This window comes from Alexandromys fortis, unplaced genomic scaffold (assembly GCF_014885135.2).
Source record: "Alexandromys fortis isolate MF-2015 unplaced genomic scaffold, M_Fortis_MF-2015_v1.1 scaffold_158, whole genome shotgun sequence".
Classification (NCBI taxonomy): domain Eukaryota; kingdom Metazoa; phylum Chordata; class Mammalia; order Rodentia; family Cricetidae; genus Alexandromys; species Alexandromys fortis.
In genome coordinates, this window is record NW_026068039.1 from 2,042,017 (window position 1) to 2,064,282 (window position 22,266).

Genomic DNA, 22,266 nt, shown 5'->3' on the forward strand with positions numbered 1-22,266 from the left:
AAATGCCAGCGCTCAGGAATGCCGTAGCCTCCATCCATGAGACATTACAACGTGCAGAGCGCTTCTCTGTAACATCATGGGATAGGGTGGGGCACATTTGACGGTTGTGCATTATACGGGAGGATGTTTACCCCAAAGCTAGCCCATTAGAGGGAAAAAATGCCCAATTGTGAATAAAGTTTTCTTCGTTGTTGGCTTTTTGAAGTAGAGCATTACACCTTGTAGCCAGGCTTGCCTCAGACTCACAGCAGTCCTCTTGTCTCAGCCTCTGTGGTTGTTGGATTACAGGTGTGAGCCACCATTGCCTGTCTTGAAGACACTCTTTTCTGACATGGGAGAATCTGCTGCTTGAAAGTTGCTTGTATCCCACACTTATTTGTAGGAGCTGATGATCATTGCACCTCCCTGTTTGTTAGCCTTGAACACGCATGCTCAGTCATCAGTGGCAGGCAGACAGTGGTAGAGATAAGCTGTGCTCTGCAGCTTGCCTGAGACTTGTGGAAGCAAGCCTTCACAGGTTTTCCTGAGCAGCACCTGACTTCTTTTTCTTGCCCTTTCCTCCCCACTGTTAATGCCCCTGATACAAAAGAAAAGGCCGATGCTGCTGTTGAGAGTCTCATACCTGGACTGGAGCCGCCTGTTGCTCAGCGCCTCCCATCTCAGACGGAGTCTGTGACCTCAAACCGCACAGGTCAGTCACAGAGCTGGTCAATGCAGTAACCTCAGAGCAGGTCTTCCCACTAGTGACATTCTGGTTGGTTTCACACTGGATGCAATGAATTGTTCTTACAGTCCTAACTTCTGGATTGAGTGTGTTCTTGTGCTGAAAACAGTACTTTTTGGAGCCATGTTTTTCTTAAGAGTAACTCCTGGGCTTGCTCTAATGACAGAATTTTATTATTCAATATTCTTTCCCCAGGCCTGGGGATATAGCACAGTGACAGAGTGCTTGCATATTGCATATCAATCAATCCCTAACACCAGAAAGGGTAAAAAAAGATTCTCTTCACTGGTGGCAGGTTCCCTCTACCTCTTTAATACTAGTCTGCTTAGATACACTGTTGCCTTAACCCTTCCAACTGTTAGGCAGACGTCTTCAATCTCACCGTACACAGTCCTGGCATGCGGATCTATGGCGCTCATCTCCTGCTGTTGATTTTTTCCCAGAGCAGGGCTTCGCCATCTAGAGGTGATTTTCATTTCACTTTTAGGCAGAATTGAAATTGTCCTTGGATCCAGCGTTGCTTTCGCTCTTATTTGAAAATTTCATTCTTTGTACAAGTCCTTAGCCACACACAAATAAATCTGATTGCATTTGTTTTAGTGAGCCCTAATTACCTTAATAAGACTCTCTGAGTGCCTTAGAGAGATAATAAGTTAATGCTTGGGGAAAATCTCACCCAAAGGCACCATGGTTCCTCTTATTGGCCCTCATTTGGATGTTTTCTCTCAGGAAACACTCCCAGCTCAAATGTTTCATCTCTAAATTTTACCTTCCTTAATTCTTTAGATAAAAGAATACACTATTTTCAAAGGAGAATTAAATTTAAAGAATAAAAGGCATTTTGAATGGGAACGTGGGCGTGGCATGGAGGGTTCCTTCCTGATCAATTTCAGCACTTCGCTATGTTGTAATTTTCTTCTTGAGTGGGGAATAGTTAAGTGAAATTCTAGTTACAAAGTTCTTTTTCCAAATGATGTTTGCTGAGAACTGGGTTGTTAAGTTGTGTTGACATGTGAATCACAAACTTGTTTGATCAGTGGCTTCTAAACTAAAAAATCTTATATTTATGTTTGCTACCAAGTAGAATCTAGGATGCATGTTTTTGTGGTTAGAAGTTCAGAAAGCTTAGCATGTTTCTTTAGATTTTCTTTTTACACCTTGGCTTGTACATGTGGCCTTTAATGCTCTAATTTAAAAGTCAAGATAGAACCTCACAATATTGTTGTGTGCTGTTTAATGCCGCCATTGCGGGGATGCTGGTCACTGGACTCAGACTCTCTCACTGGGGACGACTCTCTGCTTGACTGCTCTCTGCTTTCTAACCCCACTGCTGACCTTCTGGAAGAGTTCGCCCCCATAGCACTCTCTGCTCCCACTCACAAAGGTAAAGTCTTTCTTGGGCCCACATGTATTTTGGGGAGTTCCCCTTATCAAAAGCTGTCCACTTCTATGGAAAATATGGGTTTGTATCCTTAGCCACTGTTACAGTTCTTCTCAGAGTAGTGAATAAGCCCTAGCAACTACAGATAGGGATAGGGTTCACTTTCTGACAACAACTAGGATACAGATATTCCATGTTAGCTTTGCTAGCCCCGTGCCTTAAGGAACGCATAAATGAGTGAGCCAACTGATTGATTGTGATTATTAATATGATACTCATCGGCCTTGGAAAGTAAAGTCATTTCATCAAATCTGAGTCAAGGTTTTTAACCTCAAAAATAATTCCTCAAAAACTGAACTTGTGAAAGTTTTGAATATTATTTTGTCTTTGAGTCATTATTGTTTACTGAGTTTCTGGCTCTAACCTGTCATTTTCACTTCTTAGTCTTGGCTTGGTTTGGTTTGAGATTTTGCAGGCAGAGTAGATTGGTTTGGGCTCTGAGGTCTATTGTAGTGATAGCTCACTTGCACATGGCAAACTTATTTCTGTGTTTGAGGAGTATTAGCAGGTTAAGCCCTTTGCAAAGGAAATTCAAGAAGGAATCCTCCAGAGCTGACTAAAATCAATGAGCTCATGGGTAGCAGTGAAGATTGCTGGTTCTGTTTTACAGCTGGCACAGGAAGTTACCTGTATAGCCATTGACGGCTGGCAGGAATGTGTTAGTGGCAATGCGTAACCACAGGGAAGCATTGTCTGCCAAATAAGTGCTAGCTAGCATTTGCTGGGGCATGGCTTTAGTTAGAATGGATAATGTGCTGGGTGTGGTGGCATGTGCCTTTAACCCCAGCACTGGGAAGGCAGGGGCAGGCTGATTTCTCTGAGTTCCAGGGCAACTGGAGCTACATAATGAGAAACTGCCTCAAGCAAAACAAACGAACAACAACCACAAAAAAAAAATGGGGGGGAGGGATAGTCTAAGAAACTTAGGCTGGCGTCTTTTGTACCCCGGTATTCTGAATTATTTAAGTCTTTTTTTTACAGAGCAGGGAGTCTTGACATTTTGCTTGCCTTGTACATACTGGTTACTTCTCTTTCGTTGTTGGTTTTGAGTCATGGGTCCAACTCAGGACCTTGCACTTACTAGAACGCACACACTCTACCACCAAACTGTGCCCCAGCCTCTGCATGGTTGCTCCTTTCTCATCTCCTGCCCCAGGCTTTTAGTGTTTCAGGTGTTGTTAGTCAGGTGTTGACTCAATAAAGATAGTGGCATTTCAGAGTTAACTTCACAACTGTGTATGGTCTTCTACAGAGTAGAGATTTCTTCTAATAGTACATTTCTTAACCATTTATAAAATCTTGACATTGTGAGTTCTAAAGATTATTGCTTCTATATACCTGTATTTTCCAGTTTTCTACTTTTATTTCAACTCAGAAAAATAAGTGCTTTTATCTTTAAGAACAGTGATTGTTCATGGCTGAAGGCATGGTGCCTCCTTCCTGTTCTCTCATTTGCTAATCTCTTCTTCTGTTGTTTCTGCTTGTGTGCTTGCATTCTGTATTAAGCTGCAGAAGATAGTAATCTCATCTCAGGTTTCGGTGTCGCTGAGGGCTCGGAAAAGGTGGCAGAAGATGAGTTTGACCCTATTCCTGTACTGATAACCAAAAACACACAAGGTAAGAAAGAGACTGGAGAAAAAAGAAGAGCTTAACATCATTTGTCATCAAAACACTGTCCCTAGCCTGGATGGTAGATAGGAGCATTGCCATTTAGTGAAGGACACTGGATGATAGCCGTCAGTGTAGGCTGGATCAAGATGAGAGGCAGATGGAGATGCTGATGTATGTAGCTTAAAACCTTGTTGACTTGGGGTTTATTTAGAGAAGATTTAGTTTTTATGAAATGTCAAGCCAAAAAGAAAGTGCTTTCTAATTGGTAGAAGCCTCAAGGTATATGTCAGAACTGTTGAACATTTTTGTCATAGTTAGAAAATCTACTGTAATAGATGTTCTTTCCAGAAAGCTAACAGTGGTGTTTTGGTGTCTGCTGCATCAGTAGACTTTATGGACCATTCTTTTCATCTTTGGTGGAGCATTTGAGCATGCACAGAATGCTGAAACACATCACATAGTTATTTTTAAAAGCATGTTCTTACTGTAGTGTCCTAATAACTAATTCTCCCCAAAGCAGGAATTGATCTGTACTTTTTAGGGATATGGCTTGCTGTTGGGAGGTTAGTGGACAGCCAGAACTTCTTAGGCAAATGGGTTGGTTTGGCACCAGTGGCATCTCTGAAGTGTTCTGCATCTACTATGGTGTGCCTGGAATGAACTTCTGGTGGGAGGTGGTGGCTAGCCAGTAGTTATGTTTAGAAATCAACATGTAAGACTTTTAAATGTGAAATGTTGCTTCTCTGGATTTCTTGGTTTTTCTTTTTCTCCTTTGCTTGCTCTGCACATCTAACCCTAACCCTCTGTGTTTTGTACTGAATCCTATCTTTCCACTTCCAGGTGGGCACTCTAGAAACAGCAGTGGGAGCTCTGAGTCCAGTCTTCCCAACCTAGCCAGGTCTTTGCTGCTGGTGGATCAGCTCATAGACCTGTAGCCGTGAGCCAATAACAGACGCAGTTCTGTAACCTTCATGCCGTAATACACATTTTCATTACGGAGTTATGAGAAAAATGATTTTTTTTTAAAAAAATCTGCAAATTAGGGGCCCTTAAGCCCCTTCTCCTACCCCTTGCCTTCTCCTATAGAAGTGATAAGGAAAGAAAAATCTTTGATCCTCCAGATTCGTTCCTTGGCCGGCTCCTCTTGTTAGTTTGCTGTGTTTTCTCATTCCCCATCTTCAATAGCATTATTGTAACTCAAGTGCTAGCTGCCCTGAGCTTCACCTCTGCTGGAATCCACTCAGAAGCTTGACTGTCACTGAGCCTGTAACGGACACCTTGTCTCATTCTTGCTAGGAATGGCCCCATGTCAGTCCTATAGCCCGTCTCCCAGATGCTGATGAATGTGTCCATTCTTGCTTTTTATTCCTGATGCAGTATCATGAGGACATGACAGCTATGGCTGGTCTTACCCCCAGGCAGTAGTCTGGAGACATGTGTGCAGTTTAAACAGGACAAAACTCATAAGCTGTGTTTGTGAAGAGAAATTGAGCTCAGCTCTAGCCAGCCAACTTTGACCAAGTGATCTTACGCTCATGCAATCTTCCCAGATGTCTAGTTGTCTAGCTATCTGACTTCCATTGAATCGTGATTTCTCAAATCTGGAGGCATGACTGCAAGTGCTTGAGATCCTTGAATAAATGTGTATGTGATAGAAATACTAAGCATTGCCATCCTTCCATGTTACCTGGCCCAAGCTGGGATCTCAGAATTAGACCAAAACAAGACAGTGGTGGGAACATGATACCTTTTACTAGAAGACTTTTCATGGGGGAGGGGGGTGGATGGGGAAGGGAAGGAATTGTAGCAAAAACAGATGTATTTTTCTTGTGATTTTTTTATTTTGAATCAAATATTGTAAATTGTGTATAAATGAAGATGCTGACTAGTTCTGTTTCCACTTGGCATTTCAAGTCTGATATCAGGTGTCTGTACAGGGTTTTGATCTTTTTTGCTTGTATACAACATAGCAGTCCTATAGTGTAACACATGGAAATGTTTTACGTAGAGTGTATGTCTTGCTCTAAGCTCTCAGCAGGCCTCTGTCTCTGTAGAACAAGCATGTTTTTTATTTTCAGATAATCAGAGATGAGTGTGCTGGGCACAGTTTGACTGTGGCCACTCACCTCCTCTGGTGTTTAACTAGAAGGCTAACGCTGATGGAATATGTGCAATTGGCTTTCCATGGCTTCCTAGAGTTCAAAAACCAAACAAAGAGTAGCTCTTCACTAACCTTAGACTGTTGTTCATAGATTTAAATAAAGACCCCTGCACTCGCACTACATGCTCCCCCGTCACCCCTGTGGGCTTACTCATCAAGGTGTGTTTCATTTCCTTATGTTGAGAGCGTTTGTAAACTTCCCCTGTGGAAGAGGAGTGGTCACAGAGAACCCCTTCCTCGATGCCATCCTCCAGGGCTGATTTGTACAGACAAAACCCCAGATCTCTGCTTGTTCTCTACTACTGCTTTGTTTCTTGCTCACATTTGCACTTTAAGTGGTGGGGATCCAGCAGCAGGAGCCTGCAAGCCTGCCATCTGGAGGGCCACCGTTGTCTCCAGCAGTGTGACAGCGGGAAGAGTGGACGCTCAGTCTTCCTTCCTGTGCCAGCTGAACCTAGACGCGCTGAGGAAAGGCCTGTGCTAGAAGACGTGGTTTCCACAGGCGAGCGAGGCACAGTGTGCAGCTGAGGATGGAGGAGATGTCACGACAAGCTCTTCACGGTGGGCTGCAGGGAAGCAGGACTTGGTTACCCCCTTGGTGGACAGGAAATGGTTGTGTCCTCTTTGCTGGACATAGAAAGAATGTATAAACTAATGAAGGAAATGTTTATTTTTAAATAAGGCTAATGTTTTAGGTCTGTGTTTTTATATTTTTTTCTCATGAAAACGTTAGCAATATAATGAAATGTCTACTTTCTCAGTTTAATTGCAGTCATGAAGGGTGCAGTCTAGAAATTAGGTTAAGTGTCTCTAAACCATTCTTTCATGCGTCACCCGTAATTATATTGAGATATATTGTGTAGTCATTTGACTCAGTGAGGCTTAATGGAGACACTAACGAAAACCGACAGACTCTCTCCAAGGAAGATAATGTCTGGGTGAGATATTGACAGGAGACCTAGGCTGATCCTTCAGGAGTAAGGCTTAGGCTTCCTGTTGAGAAATCCATTCTAGTAACTTGGTCAGCACAGCCTTCCTTTGCATCATCCTAAGCTGAGGGAGTGGCTTAAGAAGAGCATGGAGTGTGGTAACTGGAGATGCACAGAACGAGACTGCTATACGAGGGGCTTCAGAGACTGTCCACTAGTCCATTTACTTCATCTCACCAGGGTGGTCCAGACCCTGGCTTATGACCTTGAACAGGCATTTTACCCCTCAGAACTGGTATTGGATTTTTACCCAGGATGGTTTTGGATAGGTAATGTCTGAGTCAGTAGAAGCATGGCATTGTAATGGTGTTGTATTTAGAAGGACTATGAAGGGTCATATAATCCGGATGTCCTTCAGGTAACTTCTGTGCTCTTGCCATTCCTACAGCTTTCGTCAGCATTTACTCACAGAGGATTAGAATGAGCAGTTTTTAATCTTGTTGCTACTTGCTGTTACCTGGATAAAAGCCCACATCATTGAAAGTTTGGAGATAGATTTTCCTTCTGTAATATTAAACATACACAATCTTACCTATTAGAGTAAAACAGAATCCGGAGATTTCTATTATTTTAATCTGTGTTTAAAATATAGGCAAATACAATGTGCATATTTTTTATTCTCTCTGCTGAGTGGAAGTAATTACTGTACCAGAAAGTATCACAAATTGGTATCCCTCCCCCAAGATAACCAAATTTAATTCCTAAAGTTTCTAAAAATATGATCCTTAGAGGAGATGAGGCTTAAGCAGTCACTTCTAAGTAGTATTATAATTGTTACAGTGATTCCTGAAGTAGACAGATCAGAAATGTTTTGTGTGTTTGATTGTTCCCTCTTGGAAACAATATTTTGCTTGGGAAGTGAATGCTAATCCTAGCAAGGCAGGCCAGTATCATCTGAGTTGTTTTTAAGCTCTTGTCCTTAGACATAACATTGCCAGATAAGGTAGAAAGAATATAGCTGTTTTCTTAGTACCCTCACTCACAGCATCCACAAGTATATTCTTTCTTATGTTTTCTCTCCGACACCTTTGCCTCAGAGGAACACTGAGTATTCCAAACACAAGATCACTCTTATCAGAGTGAAACTCCATAGGCAGTTCCTAAAGGAGACTTCATAACTGAGAGAGATTTCACCAACACTGAGTAAGGGAAGGTTTTCAGTTCCCTGGTCTTTAGGAAATTTAAAGATACAGGTTTTTGAAACTCCTCTGAAAGAGGTTGTCACTGTGCTCATTGGCATTTCACGTTGTACATGACTCCTCCTGATCAAATTGGAGTTCTAGAACTTGGATTTCTAATAACTGGAAGAATACAAACCAAAAGGGAACCTGTTTTTCATAAGATGTGATATTTTGTGGTTTGCAGTTCTCATTTTCGGTATAAGTGTTTTGATTCAAACCAGCATAGCCTTCCCTCAGGTCAGGATTAGTTCTGTCTTCAGCAGTGCCCTGGGAATGAGGAGACCTTTGTGATGGGCATAGGGGCCCATGCTCAGGGAACAAATAAATGCTGTAGACACCCTAGGCCGAGCTAAAATCTGTAACAAGGTTCCTCTGGCATCAAGAGTCTTTAACCTTCCTGGTCTGTTGTCACTGTCATGGAGTTTGGGGATGTGAATGGCAGCATCACCCAGAAGACTGAGTTAAGTAAATCAGAGGCTGCCTGACCGAATGTTTAGAGTGGGTGTTTAGTGAAACACTTCAGATACTGCAAACTAATTTCTATCCCTCTCTAGAGACTAATTTTACCAGTGCAGAATTAGACCTCTCCTTTCCACAATGATAATGTTCCCCAAGTTGGATGTGCTTGGCTTTTGTGAACTGAATGAATCCCTGATGGCCTTTATTTCAGTCTGTAACAAGATATCCTATGTAGTTTCCCCTGGGTTTCCTTTCACTAAGTGGGAGGGAGAAGGCCTGGAGGCTGCTGGGTAATGCTAATTCATGCAGAGTTCCCAAAGGGTGACAGTTGCTAGGAGGGAAGTCCTTCCTTGATTCTCACTTTGATGCAGTGTCCTGAATTCACGTTGGTGGGTATTCTCTTCTGCCTTGTTGTACACACCGTTGTCACCTGGATGGGTTCTTACTTAGAGCAGAGTGATGTAATGAAGCTATCTTGTGCAGTAAAATGTGAAAAACGAACACTGCTTCGCGAGTATTGTATAAATAAGTCTGTAAACAAATTTCTTATGTAAACATACAGAGGAATAAAGCTTTTATCTGTTCAAACGAGTGCATGATGTTTAGATGTATAAATAGCTTAAGGTAGCTGTTATATTCCTGCAGAAATATAACAAGGACTTGAGCACATTCTTTAGTGGCTGCAAATACCAGGGACTAGAAAAGTATGGGCAGCTGTGCAAGATGTCCTGAGGAAGGGACAGTGGACACCTGTGAGATGTCCCTAGGTTTGATGAGCTATGACCATCTTAGAGAAAGAAGATGGTCAAGAATGAGAAACCTGCAAACACACATTAGCCAGGGCCATACCTAGGTGACAGAATAGCACTGATTTGCAGCTGCCCTCCTCTAATTTAGTCTTTCATCCACCCAGGCTAATTGAATTAAACACTAGGATGGCAAGAATATATTTATGCCCAGTGAGAAATGCTTCCTTTTATTCTGCCTGGCATCCAGTTGTGGGCTTTCCTGCTGCTGCCTAGCATAAGGGATAAGCAGATGCTCAAGCTCATGATGAACACTGAAGGTTGTAGGAACTACAGGCTACTGAGACTGTGGTTCCTGCGTGTGGTTCTGAGACAACCAAATTTCAACTGATGCCCCACATCGCGTCAGGGTGCTTTTCAGTCTGCGTGTATGAGACACGCGAGCCGAGCCGTTACTTCAGAACTGTGGCAAGAATTTGTCACTGATGTTTCCTGTCACCATTATTTTCTGTTACAGTGTAGACATACTATACTAAAGAGTATCCAGCCTGAAATTTAAATTTCAGATTTGGGGCCAACCAGATGACTCTTTGGGTAAAAGTGCCTGTGCCAAGCCTAATGACCGGAGATGGAGCCCATGGGGTGGAAGGAGAGGATTGACTTGTGCAAACTGTCCTGTGACCTCTACTTGAAAACTGAGGCACATGCTTATGTGTGCACACACAGTAATAACATTTTTTTTTTCTAATCTTAGATTTTGCTTCTCTAGAGAGCACTCTGATGACCTCACTGTCAGTCAGATAGCATTTTGGGGTCAGTCATCCTCAAGAATGCCACACTTTGACTTCTGGGATAATTCAGAGGATGGTGAGGATAATTCCCCAGGGTGTGCGAGTTCTACTGAAATTTGTGTTAACTTACTCAAAATGGAGCCAGATGGAGTCATTTCTAGAAGTTTTGAAAACAAAAGGAGACATAATCCAGTCTGAGGGAATTATAAGAGAATGCCTTATGATGAACAGAAGCCTTGTACACTCTGAGGCCAAGTCCTGGACTAGGAGAACAGGCTAGGTTTTTTTTTTTTTTTTTTTTTTTTTTTTTAAGTTCTTTGCTTACAAAGTATCTGCTGTGGCTGTCATTGATAGCCATGTAACTCGACCAAGGCATGAGGGTAAGTTGGGTGGATCCCTAGGAGGCGGCTGCTTCAGAGGTAGTCTGCCATTGGCTCAAGGCCCTTTCACTGCCAGAAAGAGTTCTGAGTCTTCCCCGCTGCCACCACCAGGTCTCTCCGGAGTCACACAGGCATGTAGGGCCTCCATATTCTTTAGGATTTCTTTGGCCATCAAAGTGCTAGGCCTGGTCACTCTCCCTTAGTCACACTTCACCTCCAAGAAAGGTTGGGAGACAGACTTTTCAGGAAAGCCCCATTAGATGTGCTTTTCCAGCCTGAAGAAGATTCGCAATGAGATGGAGGAAATAGCTGTGATCTTTCTTTTAAACGGTGAGAGACTGGTGCTCCCTTCAGACTTGATGTTGTGGTGTTTTATAACTCCAACCTTTTTTTTTTTTTTAAAGCAAGTTCTCACTCTGTAACTGACTGTATAGATCAGGCTGGCCTCGGCCATACAGAGATCCATCTTCCTTGGCTTTCTGAGCGCCGGGATTAAAGCATGTGCCACCACACCCAGTTGATTCTGAACTTTGTTTCAGTTTGTTTGTTTGTTTATTTTTTGAGACAGGGTTTCTCTGTAGCTTTGGAGCCTGTCCTGGAACTAGCTCTTGTAGACTAGGCTGGCCTCGAATTCACAGAGATCCGCCTGCCTCTGCCTCCTGAGTGCTGGAATTAAAGACATGGGCCGCCACCACCACCAGGCTGATTCTGAACTTTTAAAAGCTGTTGGTATTTTAAATATAAAATACCTTACTATTCACTTCAAAATTTAAAGGGGTCCTAAGTTGGTGGATTTTCTCCTGGGTTCTTGACTCAAAGCCTACTACTTGACAGAAGCAGTTTGCATGAGGTGGGCATGTTCTTCTTATCCCATTGTGACTACCTCATAGCTCTCAGAATGTATCTAGCATTGAAGGCATCAGGGCCTGGGTCTCTAGGGAGATAGATGCCATTTGCAGTCTGTACATGACTTGGTTTGAATGAATCCAAGTTCAGTTCCTTCAAATCACTGACTACAGTAAAAGCAGTGTCATTATCAAATTGGTCTGTATGTTACCAGGAGTCAGCACTGGCTTCACTTAACTTTATCCCTCTGTGTGAAAGGTGGCTTTGCTCTACTGCACAGCCGGTGTAAAGCAACAACACTGAGGTAGTTTTGGAAAGGAGAGGAAATGTACCTTAGTTTTGTCAATGGAGGCTGTGGACTAACATGTAGAAGAAGAAATAGCCTGTGGGCTCTCGGGAGTCTCTTACGTTTCTTGATGAGCTTTATTTTGAAAATTAGTGGTTCTTTCTTTTTCCCCTTAATTTAGTTCCCTCACAGAAGTTGTTAGCTGGGTGTCTCTGAGATCAATCTAATCTCAGTTCTCTTGCTTGGGAAATTAGGGTTGTGCCCATATACACTGTGAGCGAGCAGGAGGTTTTCATTCTCTTCTGGTTTCTGTATCAACACTTGACTACATGCATTAGACTTACAGTGCAAGGAAACTTCATACTCTTCAAAATCACATTCTTCAAATATTATTTTAAAAGCCACACTGTACCAAACAATTCAACTTAAATTTTGAGTTCAGAATTTATTGTGTCCAAACTATTAGAAAAGGAAATAACAGCAAGGGGGAAAACCTTCTAGAAATTTTTATTGTCAGCTGATTAAAATGAAGCACTTCTTTAAAATTAGTTACAGGATTCAGGAAAATGATATTTTTGTATAGTGTCTTTTTTTTCTTCTCTTTTTTCTTTTGAATAGTGTCTTTTAATAAAATGTTCAACCCCCTCTTTGTGTTCTCTACAGTGCAAATTCTCGCTAAGTAACTGGTTTTTCAGTAAACTAACTTTGTGGCCCTTCCTCTGTGCTGTGTGCTTAGTTGAGCGAGAATGTTAGTAGAGGCAATGTGTAGCAGAAGTCCTTGCCTGGTAAGGGGCTCACTGGAGGGAGGGCCCAGTAGGGAGGGGTGTCCAATAGTTAGTGTCCTGGTGGGATGTCGTTTATGAGCCCATAATGAAATATATTTTGCCCTTTACACCCCACCCCCACCCACCCTTTCTCTGGATTCTTCTTGCTTAGTTACATATGCCTTTTTCCTACCCTCTTGCTAACATGTGCCCAATGACATACTTCTAACCTGCTAATATTTCTTGGAAGGTAAGCTCTATTGCATTCTGATAATTGTCTATTTGATTTAAATGCCAGAGCACCCAGAGGCACCTCTACCTACATTACCACTTGGCCTAGGACATTGGAGTTTTCTAGTATTTCTGCATAAAGAACTTATGGCAGATTCATTAATCAGAGACCATTGTTAACTTGGGACACTAAAACCAAAATTCTAGGGCCACTCCAGCTAAAGTTGATGTCATCTAGTATGACTCAGAAAGTACCCTCCATATTTGAATCAGGCACCAAGTGCTCTGTGAGCACTGCTTGCAGTGTGTCATCAAGTAAGCATGCATTTACTGACAGCCGCATTCTGCCTGTCAGAGGGGCTGTCTTTTTGCACATGGAGTTCCATTCATCCGTGGGCAGTGGTTCTCCATAGCCCCAGACTGTCTGACTTATGTGGAGAGGAATGACTGAACTTGTTTCCGTTTGGCTCTGAGACAGGTAGAGCAGGTGTCTGTGCCTGGCCTGCAAGTAGGAGTGTTGCCTAGTTGCCCCGAATGTCTGTGTGCCTAACATTTTCACCTTTCCTGCTCATTGTGTCTATCATGATCCAAAGTGTGAGATGGTGGTTGTGTCTTCAGTCTGTGTGCATTTACCTTGCTTGACTTTTTATTTTTCTGTTTTTACATTTTCAACATCTATCATTTGATTCCACAATGTATCTTCCTCGGTTGACCATTAAATGTTCCGGAAGGTTTTGACCCAGCCTCCACATTAATTCTAAATTTTATGCTTTTCTAGGTCTCCAGAGAGAACCCAGTCCTTGTCCTGTAATTACTGTAGAGCACTTTAAAGAACCTGTGGGTGCCAAAGGCCTCGCCCTCTATCCAGATCCCTGCAGAATTTCTGGAACAAAGACTCAGAACACCTTAGAGTCTGACTCCATGGCCCGAGAGGGCCCTTCCAGCAATAGCTCCTTCCACAGCAGCGAGGAGGAGGGCACTGACCTGGAGGGGGACATGTTGGACTGCAGCGGGTCTCGGCCTCTCCTTCTGGAGTCTGAAGAGGAGGATGAGAGCTGCAGACCTCCTCAGGGGAAGCTGGGAGAAGCCACCCTGTTCACTGAGCCTGGAGTGTCTGCTGAGCCAGAAAAGGGGGGACGAGGCGGGAAAAAGAGCCAGTTCTTGCCAGTCAACCAGCAGGCCTCAGATGGTCTCGGAGAGCCTGATGTCTTTGCCATAGCCCCCTTCAGGAGCTCACTGGTTCCAGCAGATGACGTGGACATTTTCGCCAAAGCCCCTTTTGTCTCCAAGGGCAGTATAGCTCCTTCCCAGACAGAGGAGGTGGACGTGTTCTCCAGAGCTCCTTTTACCAAGAAGAGGAGCGTGGAGGAGTTACTGGCTGTGCAGGGCTCCTCACAGGATTTGCCGGCGCAGGCCAGCCTTAGTCAGCCCAGTGAAGGGCTCCTGCTTCCAGGCCGTGATAGAGCCATGTACCCCCCTGCCCAGGTGCAGTATCCTGTGACTGGCTTTGCACAACAGGCCGGTCTCCCCTCCCACTCTGTCCAGGTGGCAGACCATTTTGACAGCAGCTCTCCCCGGGGATCTCCCCTGGAATCCGGGGGTCATCCTACTGACAGAAACAGAGGAATGCAGTCCCAGAAAGAAGCCTTCTCCGGGCCTATGGCTGGCAAGCCATTCCGCCCCCAGGCTTTATCCAAATATTCCCGACACTATAGCCCAGAAGATGAGCCAAGTCCAGAAGCTCAGCCCATCGCTGCCTACAAGATTGTTTCACAGAGCAATAAGCAGTTGCTAGCTGGCTCTGTGTCTGTCACATCTCTGTCCTCCAGGACTACAGAGCTGCCTGCCGCCGACCCTTTCTCTTTAGCTCCCTTTCCGTCAAAAGCAGGCAAACAGAAACCGTAGGCAGGAGACCAGCCTGTGGCCTTCCTCCACCTACCCCACCAACACCTATCACACCACTCCTAGCTGGCCTTTCAGGGAGTAGCCACTGTGACCTTACAGTCCCTGCCTCAGAGCAGAAGCTCTTTAGGTTACACTTCCTGCTTTTGTTTATGCTCATTTCTGGACTTGTCGGCATTGCTGTTCCTTCATATAGGCATTCCACCTGCACTCTGAACTCTGATTCTTCTCTGCCCAGACACCTTTTTAATCCAGGAATATTTTACCCCCTGTTAACGGGGGCTGTATTACACCACAGCTTTGAAGGCCAGCAGCTCCTATGGGGAGGTGCTTGGATCAAAGAGTCAAGATGAATCCCAGCACTCAACGATACTCTTGGAAGCATTTCTAGGAAGAAGAAAAAAACAGCAATATAAACCCACTGCACATCTGAAAAAGTCAGTCCTTCAGCTCCTCATTATTCACTCCTGTGGAGCCGCAGCTCTCAGAGGATTCTGGGATCTGTCACTGAGTCTATACGAGCCAAGCTGGCCTGTGTGCACAGATGTCTGGTGCATGATATGGCTCAGATTCTCTGTCATGCAGAAGAACACACAGGTGGGAAAAGCTCACTCTGCCTTCCCACAGTTCACTTTTTAGACTTTTTAGAGTGAAACCGCCATGCCTACCTCCATTATCCAATCATTTCCTTGTATTTGCCTGACTTGAACCTTGGCTTTATTTGCATTTTTTTTCTCATGGTAAAATTGAAGTTGTTGGACCATATGGGGCAATTCTGTTGAAAATGAGGTTTCAGAATGAATTTTTAAAATTCCATTTACCTGGTTTTGAAAAATCAAATATCTAAAACTGGACATGGTATCTCATGCTTGTAATCCTAGTTCTTAGGAAACTGAGACAGGAGAATTACCACAAGTTAGAGGCTAACCTGGTCTTAATACTGAATTCCTGGACACCATATCTCAATACCCTCTCCTCCCACCCAAAAAAGTCACTGGTCCTTCTGTTTTTCCTTGGCATCAGAGGAAGAGCATCTTTAGTGTTGCAGTTACTGGGAATCCTTCCTGGGTACCTTTGTTATGAAATTCATTAATCAGGACCCTAAGCCACAAACTGCGTTGCCTGATTCCTTCCCCAAACTCTCCCATACACCTCTTTTGCCTCTAGAAGTTGAAAATGAGAAAGTGCTGGTCAGCTGTCCTTGCAGATGTTTAAATTAGCTGTTCCGTTCAGATGTTAAAGTAGAACAGACAGGTGACTGGCTGTGTTTTCAGAAGTGTGTTTTTATTTCTGGAAAGCTCTGACTCATCCCTGTGTTTTCATACCATTCATTTTTAGTGCCTTAAAAGAAAGCCCGTGACTCTGCAGGGAGGTTTCTGCTGAGGAAGCAGAGTTTCATGGAGACAGCCGGCACCATACTCGGTGTGTGCTTACAACTTCTAGCATAGTTCCTCCACTTGCTCGGGGAACTCTGGAGAGTTCATCAAGCTAGATTAGTGATAGAAAAATTGCTAGGAGCTGGGCATGGGAGCAAACTCCTGTAAGCAGGAAAGGGGTACAAGGCCAGCCTAGACTACCTGAGACACTGTCCCCCAAAATAAAAGAATTACTGAAAATTTACCCAGTAATGAAGCCTAAATGCCAGGCTGCACTTGGAATCATTTAGTTGTGATGTCCTTTAAATTTGAAAGTCAGGGTCTGTACAACTTGGTGGAAGAATACATGCTTTATATGCACCATACCCTGGATTCTGTCCTCAGTACACCCAGAAATAATAGAATAAAGCCCAGGACTCTTAGCAGTTAACATAAGAATGGTTACTTTTTGCCTGGTGTGGTGGCAGGCACCTTAACCCCAGAACTTGTGAGGCAGAGACAGGTGGATCTCTGTGAATTTGAGGTCAGCCTTGTCTACATATTAAGATTCAGGCCAGCCAGTGAGCGAAAGCTTGTCTTAAGAGGGTGAAAGGGAACTTTTGTTAGTACTTCTTTTTTTGGTATTCTCCACCTGTTTAAATAACAGGCAGTGTGTCAGGGTCCCCACCCCCACCAGAAACCTGCCTTACACTTCAGTAAAGCCTAACTATTCTCTCTAGGAATTTGCTTTCTCAGTTAATATTTTTGAATGTTTTGAATACTAGTGGATACAAACTGGTCTTTCTGTTAAATGAGTAGTTTGGGAATATACACAGAATTTTGCAACCAATCTTCCCACACTTGTTTTAAGGAGAAGTCCTCAAAGGCATGTGTAAATGGGATGGGACTGTTTAGACAGGGTCCTCACTTGATGTCGCAAGCTCTTTCCAGGTTGCAGCATAGACCTGTAGACCCAGCTGCTTAGAAGGCTGAGACAGGACAGCCTGAGCCTAGCAGCTCAAGGCCAGCTTTGGCAACATACAAGGACCCATCTCATGAATAGAAATTTCAGAATGCAAGGTCAGCATCAGCTTCGTAACTGTGCTGCAGACTGTTCTAACTTTGATTACTGGATCACTCCATCTAATCATATAGTCATTTTAATTCACAAGGTCCAAATTAGAATAAAATCATGCACTCCTTATTTTATATAGTTGAATCGTTTGTGAAGTGTGAGCTTGAGGCCTTTTTCATCTACTGAGTAGGAAGTCTACCTGTCGTCTTTTCCTCGGGAGTGAGTGTGACCACATGCAGCTTGTCTTTTCCTCTGTGGCACTTTGCGAAGGACATCTGACAAGAGACTAGCCAACTCGTGAGTTCTGAAGGAAGAGTCTGGATTACAGGATCAGTGTGCAATTGAATGATCAGGTGTCCTGGTGGGATGCCATCCTGAGTGGAAATCTGGAAAGTTTGTTTCACAGGGAATTAGGAGTGCGTAAAGTCTATGAATCAGTTGTAAATTGCCAGTGACCATACTCTAAAAGTTTAATAATAAGGAAGAGGAACAGTATCAATGAAGTACTGTACTTTGTTTTAATTTCCGCTGTGTGTTCGTCGCTTTGTATATTTCATAGGAAACACAGAAAATTGTGAACTCTTGACTCAGTAGAAAGAGATGAGTCAGAATATCTTTAGCTAAAGCCTTAAGCCGCATCATGCACTAAGGAACTCCTGAATGATGTGGTAGACCGAGGACATAGCTCAGAGGTGGAGCCTGGCACAGTGAGCCTCTGGGTTCCTCCCTGTCAGCTGACTATTGAACACTGTTAACTGAGCTAACTTATGTGTCATGGAAAATGGCTCACTAATTTCTTAGGCTTACAATACAGCTCTTTAGCGCCAAACCCATGGTTTAGCGCCAAAAATAAATAAATAAATAAATAAAAAGATAAGAAGTGAACATCTGTGGCAGGCACACCTATGATCTCAATACTTGGGAGACCGAGGCAAAACAATTGTGTGTTCAAATCAAGACCAGCCTGAGCAGCTTAGCAGGACGTTAATATTGAAATTTAAAGAGAGCTGGTTTTGTATTTAAGTGGTAGAATGCTTACCTAGCATGTGCAACCACTGCATTTACTCCAGTACCAGGAGACAAGAGAGAGCACACAAATTGTTCATCATGTGATGGCGAACAGTCTAGCCATGGAAGTGAGGAAAGTTAGTTCTGAAAGCAAATTTTAGTTCATACAGGTTGTTTTGTCTTGGCTCACTGGTAGGGTTGAAGACCTATGTACTGGTGCAGGCCCCAGTGTGTGTGTGTGTGTCTGTCTGTCTGTCTGTCTGTCTGTCTGTGTGTCTGTGCGTGCACACACGTGCTAACCGAACCGTCTTCTACTCACTAACCCATGTTGTATCTCAATTTCATCTGGTAACTGAGATCTTCTAAACATTCAACAGAATGCTGTCTTTCTGGCCTGTTGTATATTTATTAAGTGTTGGGCCATGTGCTTGTTGTCAGTGTTTTCAGCCACTCTTCACTGGTGCATAAAGTATTAGAGTGATCTGATGATAAGAAATTCTGTATTTTTATTCTGTAAATGAAAACAATCAGAACATGTATCAGATTGTGAGAAATGTATGCATTACTTCAAATAGGAAACTTAAGAGGAGGAAATGCAGTGCTCTCTCCAACAGGACCGGGCAGCTTCCAGTGGAGTCCATCTGGGTCCCTCAAATGTAAAGAGATGTTGCTCCCTGCTGTGTCTTTTGCATTCAACCTTTAGAATACATAGCAGTCAACTCCCAGACAGCTGCTGGTTACAGCATTTTTTTTTTAAATCAGAATCAAACGTTCTGATGGGTAGTGTGCAGGAGTCCAGCGGAAGAAGGCGGGAGCATCTCGACACTTTCCATGGCCACCCTGTTTCCAAGCCTTCCACTAAAAGATTAAACACTGGGGGTTGTAAGTGAAATCATGTCATTTGAGTGATAACCTTTGTCAATCAATATTTGTTTTGCTCTAACCACCAGAACACTTGAAAACCTAATAAAATATCACTAAAGAAAAAGTTTCAAAATGCTTAAGAATAAAAAGTAGTGTCTGGTTGTAAATTGTTTCTGTTCTGTTCCCAGAGGTCTTTGTGCTCCCCACTCCCCATTTCTACTCTCCCTTAATTTTCTCCCTCAGCTTTCTCCTATTTGACCCGACTGAGTGGGTCGTGACCTGTCACACTAACTTGCGGTGGCTACTCTAAAATCTCATTTTAGGATTCAGGCCAGCCTTGACAATCTAACAGTGAAATGGTTCACCTTCCCCTAGAATCAAGGACAGAGGAAGGTTGGCAGGACCCAGTTTTCCTCTTTGGAGATGTAGCCCAGAGGGCGCTCTGCCCCCTGATCCTACATAGCTCTAGAATGAGTACATATGTGAGCGGACTCTAGAAGAGCAAAAATAGCTAAGTGCTGATCATGGGGGCACATGCCTGTAATGAGGCAGGAGGTTCACTGTGAATTCGAGGCCTGCTTGGGCTACATAGCAAGACTTTGTCTCAAAACATACACAAAGGCTAAATATTAACTACATGTGGCTTGTTACCTACAAAGTTTCTGTAACTTGTAATTCCATTAGTTTTGTCAGCTATAGTTTAGCAACCTCAACCTCTGGCCTAGGCAAGTGTTACACAGCTCTGAGTTGATGGTAAACATTACTTGTGCTGCCTTGTGGTGGAACCATGTATATATACACAAAGGGGATCAGATTCCCTTTGGCAAGGAATTTCAGAATGGTTTTTTCAGCGTCAGTCAAAAATAGGTCATGGTTGGCTGATACCACATGCTTAAACTGCAAGGACCCATGTCCAGTCTCCAGCACTTTGACTCTGAGGTAATGGGAGACAGTAGAATATTTTCCTTTGGAAACGGTGTGCCTGCTGTGTTCTGCAAATCTACCAAAGATGGTGTGAAGGGTTTCTCAGTGTCTGTGTGCGCAGACCTGCATCCTCCTGCTTCCTTCGTGGGGTTAACTCTAGCCCTTCAGTTCATTATCTGAAGAGGGCTGGGGAGGGACCACAGGCAGCTGGCACCACAAATCAGTTCCCTCCGCCAGACCTCCAAATTTAGCATTGGAGTTGTTTGCATCTGTGGTAAGGGAGTTGACTAGCCACTGCTTGAGCATTCTTCCCAAGGAAGCGCCTTCTTGTGGGTGGCACTGGGAGGACAGTGGTGACCTGCACCGCAGGGCCTGAAGATGTTATTTTGAATGGAACATTTGATGTCATTTTTAGGGAACAGAAACCAAATAACAGAGGCCAAGGACCATGCCTATTTCGAGGAGGGAAGGTGAGCACCCTCTGCTGGCAGTATTTGGAGTTGCTTGAGTGAGGATCTGTAAGCAGCCTGGACGGAGTACTGAGGTCAGCAGGTCTCAGGCATTCTCACCTTGCAAACAATCTTGGGGAAACCAGAAGGTCATTCCCAGCAGTTTTTGTAATGCCTGTCATTGCAGGCTGTTGGATTTATGTTGTTCTCTCTGGGTGTGATCTATGATGTATCTGATAGTCTTTATGGATAATTGTTTGGGTTGTAAACTCCTATACTCTTTATTAAAATGAGCTTAATTAAGTGACTAAGTGGTGTGTTTTTTCTTAAGTGGGATCTTCCATGGATGAAAGGGCCCTAGGCACTTTTCATCAGCAAAGCCTGGGATAGATTCTGATATTTCTGAACGGACACCAGTATTGGTACAGAGAAACTGACAGGAAATGAACCTAAGCAATTCCAAGCTCCCTGTCATGAGAGAGAACCTGTCTGCCTGTTTCCAACTGTGAAGAAAACGGTCAGAGTGATATCTGAACTTTCCTGAGCTGACTTAACAGGAGTCAAGAACTGGCGATATGCCGTGTCCAGAAATTGTGTCGACAATCCAGGGCCCCAGAGTTCTAGTATCGTACACGAGTGAAGCCAAAGTTGCCCACATTTTCTGAGAACTTATCATCTAAATATAAACCTCCACCTGCTTCTGTGATTTCTTTGATCTTGTTATGTAACCATGACTGGTCTGGAACTTACTATGTAGACCAGGCTAGCCACAGACTCACAGAGACCTGCCTGCTTCTGCCTCCTGAATGCAGGGATTAAAGCCATGTGCCAGCACACCTGGCTAGTTTTATGATTTAAAGTTCTTAAGTGTTGCCTAGAGGCGGCGGCAACACACGCTTTTAACCCCAGCACTTGGGAGGCAGAGGCAGGTGAATCTCTATGAGTCAAGTCCAACCTAGTCTACAGAGCGAATTCCAAGACAGGGCAACACAGAAAAACCTTGTCTTAAGAAAGCAACCAAACAAAACCCTTCACTGTTTTGTGTTTTAAGGTTGCAGCAGCCGCCGCCAAAGCTGCTTTATTTATTTTCTAAGACTGCAGGTGCTCTTGGGGAAGACAGACGCCCACTGAGCTACCTGCCAAGGTGTGGGACAGGAGTCCCATTGAGAGGAGCCAGGTAAATGCCACTAGCAGATGGCTGAAACCTGTGACTCTAGACTCTTGCCTTTCCTTGTGGTTTTCCTTCAGTTCACCTCATCAGCTGGAGTTGGAGCACGTGGTGGAAGGAGAGGAAGTATCTCCTCGACGTGCTCTCATATCGGCTGAGCCCAGGGCAGTCCACAGTCTCTAGTGGCTCAGTAGAAGTCAGAGCTGGTGGAATCCCACTTCTACCTTGACAAAATTTAAATACAAATTTTGACTTGGGATATTTGACTATTAGGTATAGGGAGTACATTCAGGGCGTCGTGGTGCAAGCCTTTAATCCCAGCACTGGGGAGGCAGAGGCAGGAAGATCCCTGAGTTCGAGGCCAGCCTGGTCTACAAATCAATTTCCAGCACAGCGAAGGCTACACAGCCTCAAAAAGCCAAAAACTAAACAAAAGCATAGAGAGTATAAAAGCACAGTGGAAGAAAGTAGTACTAAAACAAAATATTTTTAAGACAGAATCTCACCCTGCTTGGCCTCAAATTCATGGGTGACCCTCCTGCCTCAGCCTCCTTTGTGCTGAGATTAGGAATGTGGCCTCACGTCATCTGTAAAATTTGTAATGAACCAAAAGTTGACTAATAAGTCACCATTGTATGTAGGAAAGAATATGCCTCAAAGAAAACGATGATGATAGCCAAACATGCATTCTATGGGCAAGAGTTTAAGATTTCAATTGGCTTAATGGAATTGCTTCATAGTTTACCCACATATTAGTGTCCTAATCCTTAAAACCTGAGGATGTGGGGCTGGATGGGAGGTGGGGAGAACTGGGAGAAGTAGAGGGAGGGGAAACTGCCATCAAGATATGTGGGAAGGAAAAAAAAATCTATTTTCCATAAAGGGGGGGTGGGGATAAAACAGCCTGCTTT

At 43.7% G+C, this 22,266-nt stretch overlaps 1 protein-coding gene across 13 annotated transcripts in view; it reads left to right on the forward strand.

The window, feature by feature from the left end:
- Aak1 (AP2 associated kinase 1) overlaps window positions 1-20,494 on the forward strand; it is a 172,731-nt gene extending 152,237 nt beyond the window's left edge. For 5 of the 13 annotated variants that reach the window (XM_050165351.1, XM_050165354.1, XM_050165353.1 and 2 more), the window contains 3 exons: window positions 590-691; window positions 3,672-3,782; window positions 13,389-20,494. In XM_050165351.1, coding sequence (XP_050021308.1) covers window positions 590-691; window positions 3,672-3,782; window positions 13,389-14,515 — 1,340 coding nt within the window. In that variant the 3' untranslated portion in view covers window positions 14,516-20,494. Of the gene's footprint in view, window positions 1-589; window positions 692-3,671; window positions 3,783-4,616; window positions 10,367-13,388 lie in introns of those variants that run through there. The other 8 variants (XM_050165355.1, XM_050165357.1, XM_050165359.1 and 5 more) reach the window with 5 other exon arrangements.
- Window positions 20,495-22,266: the final 1,772 nt, after the last annotated feature.